Consider the following 7,227-nt stretch of genomic DNA (forward strand, 5'->3'; position numbering starts at 1 on the left):
TAAACCCTCGACCCAGGTGGTCAACAAACACGACTACTTCTCCTTCCTTGGGCTCAGGAGGATTTTCCGGACCAGGGCCCTCTAGTGGATGACGTCTTTCTTTGCTAAAACGTCGGTTGCAACACATCCGGTTAGTTGCTCTTCGGTAACCCGGGAAGGGACCCAGTTACAAGCATAAAATTGTTTGGCCATTTCAAATGAAAAGCTGGAAAAAGATCAAAGGCCGGTTTAGGGTTTATGACAGACAAACATAAAGCGACGCAATATCGGAAGGAGAAGACAGAGGTTGATGCACATTGTTAAACCGGAGCCTAACATTGGGAGGGTTACAAAGTTAAACGAATCCGCGGTTTAAAAGGGGACTAATGGTACCTGCCAGATTATCATTTTCTACATACCGGATTATCATTTGCTAAAAAAGTTAAACCGCCTACATTGGTATGGAAGGTACAGATCTAAAATATCTAAGTAAGGGAAAAACAAGTTTCACAGATCAATATGGTAATTTTAGATTTGCAGTGTATTAGTAAATCAAAACATATTCAAACTCAAAATACAGGCGTTTAAGTGGTTCATCAGGTCCAGATGAGTTTTTCCTATACGGAGAAGATATTCTGAGGATGAAAAAGGGGATTACAACTACGACTGCGCAAGAAAAGGTAGGATCTGAGTTTGCTGCTTACACTATGGAGATGAATGGAGAAGAACAGACGCGAGCTTTAATGAACAACTGAAACCCTAATGGCGGATCTAGAGCAAGGGAAAGGGAAACTTACTGTTGCCGACGAAGTAGCGAAGGTGCGCGCATTTTCCTGGTACGTTCAGGTTGATGCAGCGGCCGGAGATGAGGTCGAGGGCGGAGCTTGACGACGACGGCCGCACGCGAAGGTCAGGTCGGTGCAAGGAAGAAGAGGAAGCGAGGAAGCACGAGGGGGGGAATGAAAAGGACCCCCCGGTCTTATTTATAAGGTGAAGGGATAAGTGACAGGCACAAAAATCGAGGAGCCCAAAAGTTGGATCTGTGACAGAGTTGTCGCCTCGATTGTCGGAGGCTCGTTAATGAAGATGAGACATACAATTTTTATTAATAGGTGACGTCATGGCGGTTTATTACAATCTTGGAGGATGACGTCACGGCGGTTTACAAGATTTATGCGAAGGTGCTGAAGGAGGAATTTTTCTAAGTGTTGAAGATTGACATAAACAGGTTCAAATCAATCTGGGGCCTAATGTTGGGGATATTACTACTAAGTATAAACCGGCCATGAGGGGCTGGGTTATGCCCACAATGAGTTAGTCATGTTTAAAGCCCATGAAGACAAGAAGTATGGCGCTTTACGGAGGAGATCTAATATGAAGGCCCAGGGCCCAAAGGCGGATTAGGGCCCGTAGACATAAACCGCCATATGATATGTAACTTATGTTGTAAGACAGGGAAAGGTAGAAACCGAGCCGGGCACGTTTATGAGCCGGCCTCGGGATTCTGTAAACCGCCGGGCGTCAACCTGTGTATATAAAGGGACGACCGGGTGGCGGTTTAGGGACAACAAACAATAACTCAAGAGCCAGGCAAAGCGGATTCGCTCCCTGGTCATCGAAACCCTAGCAATTCTATCACAACTGGAGTAGGCTTTTACCTTCATCGTAAGGGGCCGAACCAGTATAATTACTTGCGTCCCTTGTTCCGCTTTAACCCCTTTAAGCTAACCGGTCGCGATGGCTCCACGACTAAGTCCTTTCACTAGGACATCTTCCGTGACAAAACAATGACACCCGGTGATAGTGTCTAGCGCATATCTATACCAAGTAGTAACACCCACATAAAAATTTCGAAGAAGTACTGTAGTGGATTGCTTATGCCCTCTGTTTAAAATTAAGAACCTCACTTTCCGGGGTACCAACTACGATAGAAGGACTAGACATGGTAGCAAAACAAGCAATCTTGCACACAAGTAAACAAAAAGATGAACGGAAAGAAGGCAAATAAAAGGCAAATATTTTTGTGTTTTTCTGAAAACATATTAGAAGTGGGGGAGAGGAAAACGAGAGGCAAATGGCGAATAATGTAATGCAAGAGATGAGAGTTTATGATAGGTACTTGGTAGGCTTGATGTAGAACCTCCCCGGCAACGGCGCCAAAAATTCTTCCTGCTACTTCTTGAGCTTGCGTTGGTTTTTCCCTTGAAGAGGAAAGGGTGATGCAGAAAAGTAGAGATAAGTATTTCCGTCAGTTAAGAACCAAGGTATCAATCCAGTAGGAGGAACACACAAGTCTCCAAAGATAGCACCTGCACAAACAAACAAAATACTTGCACCCAACACGATAAAGGGGTTGTCAATCCCTTCACGGTTACTTGCAAGGATGAGATCTGATAGAGATAGGTATAAAAGATAATAAAAGTGCAAAGGTAAATAAATTGCAGCAAGGTATTTTTTGAGTTTTTGATTTTATAGATCTGAAAATAATATGATAAAAATAGACCCAGGGACCATAGGTTTCACTAGAGGCTTCTCTCTTGAAGAAAGCATATAGTGGGAAACCGAATTACTGTTGAGTAATTGATAGATAAGTGCATAGTTAGGACGATATCTAAGGCAATGATCATGGAGATAGGCATCACGTCCGTGACAAGTACACCGACTCCTGCCTACATCTACTACTATTACTCCACACATCAACTGCTATCTAGCATGCATCTAGTGTATTAAGTTAACAAGAACGGAGTAACACCTTAAGTAAGATGACATGATGTAGAGGGATAGATCCAATCAATATGGTCAAAACCACATCTTTTTATCCTTAATGGCAACAATACAAATACGTGCCTCGCTACCCCTATTGTCACTGGGTGAGGACAACACAAGATTGAACCCATCACAAAGCACCTCTCCCATTACAAGAAAAATCAATCTAGTTGGCCAAACCAAATCAATAGATCTGAGAGAAATACAAAGCTATCTTAATCATGAATAAAAGAGTTCAGATAAGACTTGAATAATATTCATAGATAATTTGATCATAAATCCACAATTCATCGGATCTCAACAAGTGCACCGCAAAAGAAGATTACATCGAATAGAACTCCAAGAACATCGAGGAGAACATTGTATTGAAGATCAAAGAGAGAGAGAGAGAGAGAGAGAAGCCATCTAGCTACTAGCTATGGACCCTTAGGTCCATGGTAAACTACTCACACATCATCGGAAGGGCAACAAGGTTGGTGTAGAGGCCCTCTGTGATCGAATCCCCCTCCGGCAGAGTGCCGGAAAAGGCCCCAAGATGAGATCTCACGTGAACAGAAGCTTGCGGCGGCGGAAACATATTTTTGGTGTGCCCTCTGGTGTAAGGGGAATATTTGGGTATTTATAGAGCTGGAGTTAGGGTTAGGGGATTCCCAAGGGGCCCACAAGTCTGGGGGGCGCTCCCCCCTAGGGCGCGCCTCTAGGGCTTGTGGCCCTCATGTGGCTCCTCTGGCCTCCTCCCGAAGCTTCGTGGTTGTCTTCTAGTCCAAGAAAAAATTTCAAAAAGTTTTGTTCTGTTTGGATAATATAATAGCATGGAACAATCAAAAATTATAGATATGTTGGAGACGTATCAACGTGCCATTAGGACGGATGTCAATAAAGGTAATTTTCCTTTCGGCGAGCCGACACGTACACACGAGCTCCACCGTGTCACTTGCGGGCTCGACACCTCTCCGAATAGCTAACAGGTAGCTGGTGAGGTGGAGCGCCAGCGGTTGAGGGGGATCTATCAAAAATTATAGATATGTTGGAGACGTATCAACGTGCCATTAGGACGGATGTCAATAAAGGTAATTTTCCTTTTGGCGAGCCGACACGTGCACACGAGCTCCACCGCGTCGCCTGTGGGCTCGACACCTCTCCGAATAGCTAACAACTTGCTGGTGAGGTGGAGCGCCAGCGGTTGAGGGGGGTCTCCTTGCCGCGGGGATTGCCGGGCCTTCATCTTGCCGGCCCTGCCTTGCCGGCAAGGGGTTGCTCCTAGTACTTCGTTTCTGTAGTTTGTATTGGTCTTCTTGATGCACTCCTTGATCTCTCAAAGAGCTACTTACTTTGAGTTGGAGGCCTTCACTAAGGCTTTAACTTTGCGGGGGAGCTACTACTTGTCTGTGCATAAGTTGGGTATTACACACCTATGTTTAATACAACGACACTTAGTGATGTGAAAATTTTTAAAGTACCATTCATTGTTTTCATCGCACTATGGACTTTCATGTGCAGACAAGCTTAGGTTATGCATGGTGTCATATAACGACCATAGTTGATTGGTGATGAAACTATCTGTATTTGACATTTTTTTCCTTCTATAATTCTAATCATGGCAATATGTGTTCATGTGGTACCATGTTCCTCACATATTCAAGGTGAACCCAAGAGGTTTGAAATGCACAATCATTTTGTTCATTTATCATGTGAAGTGTACTGTTTACCCATTGTAGTGCGTATGGCTGGTTGTCACGTCATACTCTGAGCTTCTACCACGAGCAAGCAGAAAGGTGCCTCCATGGGTGAATGTTCACAAAAGTATGTGCATTTGACATTTTACTTTTGCCTATGTACTATTGATGGGTAAATGTTCATGTGTTGGGATGTTCATTGTATATGTAAGGTGAACCCAATTGGTTTGCAATGCACATATGTTTCATTTGTGTTGGTATCTTGAATAAAGCAAGTTCATCGTGTCAAGTGTCACACCCGGTTAGAAATTAAAGTCTAGAGTGCCAGTTGTCACGTCATAATTTGATACCCTTTAAAATAAAACAAGTGGAGCGTGCCATATGAAGACCATGCACAACTCAGGCACGTCGAGCGTGCAATGTCGGCGCGGCACAAAATATATTGCTCGAACCCACCAAAAAATTGCTTCAACTAAAAAACATAAAAAATTGCTAGCGTTGAAGCCTGATTCCCATGCATCCTGGAACTGTCAGGCGACGTCGAAACTGCTCTGGTCGGTTACCTTTTTTGCATGAGAAATTAACAATCGCATTCCTTTTATCGCATCCATTTGTATCTTCTTCCTCGGTCGTTCCTCGTCCTCCACAACTCCCCACCACCTCCCTACAGCCATGGACGATAAGAAACTAATAGCAGAGACCCACCACATCACTGCCCATAGCACAACCGTGTTGGAGGTGGTGTACACCAACAAACCTAGGACTATGGAGCGATTCATCGCCATGTACGAGCAATGGATCTAGGAGGAGAAGAAGAATTTCATTGGACTGGACCTCGAGTACAACCATTCGAGCAGTTACAGACGACAAAGGGTCGCCGTCGTGCAACTCACAATGCGCGAGCATGTCCTCGTGTACCACTACTGTAGATCCGAGTGGTGCCAAGCATTGGATCAATTCTTGCAACACAAATCGATAACTTCTGCAAGCGTGGACACGAGGGGTGACAAGATCATGATTTCCCATGCATGGATAATGATTCCAGATGAACACCATGTCAACATCCAAGAGCAGTTCCGCGTCAAAGGTGGTGGAGAAAGGGAGTCCAGGGGTGACCTTGCAGCGTTCATCATCGACCTATCATACCAGAACATGAAGAGATCATTCCCAAGGGACAAGCACCAGTACGGGGAGTGGAAGCCGATTTTCTTGTTGCACCTCGAGTACGCAGCAAAAGACGGGTATGTTAGCTATGAGTTGTACCATAGGATTCTAATCATTAAGGACATGCTACGTTACCTTCTCCAACCACCATTGAGGGAATGACTCTGCCCCCGTAAGAACAAAGACGAGGGATCTTCGAGCGGCTGGAAGCGCCGGAAGAGAAACAACGGGTGATGAATAGCAACAACTTGGGTGTGTACATTCAAGTAGTAGTATGTTTATTTAGATTGAGCGAACATATGTTCTAACTATGATTGTAGTAGGTATTGCAAGAACTTGTGTGTCTACATTCAACTAGTAGTATGTTCATTTAGATTGAGAGATCGTATGTTCTAACTATGATTGTAGTAGGTCAAAGATGTTGTGTGTTATTGCATTATACTTACTTACATAGAATAATTTGTGTGATGATGTACAGAAATATGTGATTGTATCTTTGTTAACTCTGCAAATGTTTTTTCGTGAATAGTGTGAGCACTTTCAGGAAAATACTAGCAAGGGCTTTCAAAATGCATGACCACATCTTTTGAAAACAATATGAGGCGCTTCCACAATACACCGAGAGCACTTTCATAGTCTTTGCGTGTTGAAAAAAAGCAATGCACTCTCACGTATATTGTGTGTAGAAAGAAAAAAGCAACGGATGGTCAAGTCTTCCTGGCCTCCTCATCATCCTCATATGAACGGGGCACGGGCAGATCATGTCTACACAGCGCACGCCTGGTATGGCTGTCATTCAAACTATTTTGGCGGCCTCCTCGTCTCCCACCGATTTAAGCGGTTGCCAACTCCCCTCTCCATCGCCTTCCCCATTCCACTCTCAATCTCTCCCCACATCTTTCTATCACTAGCACCATGTCTCACGCTGGATCTTCCGGCGCCCTCGGCGGCGACAGGATGGTGATGCCGGGCTTACTAGCCCCGTTCACTCGGGAGCGCCGTGTCGACCTCCATGACGGTTGTACCATCTGCACCGTCTATACCAATGAGATTAAAATTGTTGACAAATGGATATAAGAGAGCGAGGCGTACATGCGAGTGTATGAACTTTTCTTCCTCGTCATAGACCTCAAGTACACTCCCTCGCGGGACAAGGCAGGAGTCATCCAGCTTTGCGATGACTCTAGTTGTCTCATTTACCAGGTATATCAGTTGCCAAGAGTAGGCACATCCCTGCGGAAGTTCCTCCTCAAGGAACAATATACATTCGTAGGTTTTTCCACAAGGACATCCAGGCTGAATGAGTTGTTCCGGATGATGCAAGCAAGCCTTTGAATTCGCTCGGGGAAGTAGCCAGATTGATCATTGATGAATTCTACGACGAGATGAAGAATCTGAAAGCAAGGATTCTCATCGCGATGCACACATGCGTAATAACCCTTTGTGCTCCGACAGGAGGTAGTCCCATATGCAGGATAATCATGAATGGACAAAATAAGCATCACACGCAAATTGAAAGGTTTTCCCATGCATACATCTGTTGTTTCCATACACTGGTACAACGACGTGCTATATAAACAGTTTTTAACCCCTTTCCATGATGGCATTTGGAACCGTCGCCAAGTGAGTGTTGGCGATAGGG

The 7,227-nt window shown here is 44.6% G+C and overlaps 1 protein-coding gene across 1 annotated transcript; it reads left to right on the forward strand.

Annotated features, from left to right (window-relative positions):
* Positions 1 to 5,315: 5,315 nt before the first annotated feature.
* Positions 5,316 to 5,747, forward strand: LOC147985591 (uncharacterized). Its single transcript, XM_087541651.1, has one exon. It carries the CDS (start codon positions 5,316 to 5,318, stop codon positions 5,745 to 5,747), a length of 432 nt encoding a protein of 143 aa, XP_087397777.1.
* Positions 5,748 to 7,227: the final 1,480 nt, after the last annotated feature.

This window comes from Triticum urartu, chromosome 2A (assembly GCF_056163025.1).
Source record: "Triticum urartu cultivar PI428250 chromosome 2A, HENAU_Tu73, whole genome shotgun sequence".
NCBI lineage: Eukaryota > Viridiplantae > Streptophyta > Magnoliopsida > Poales > Poaceae > Triticum > Triticum urartu.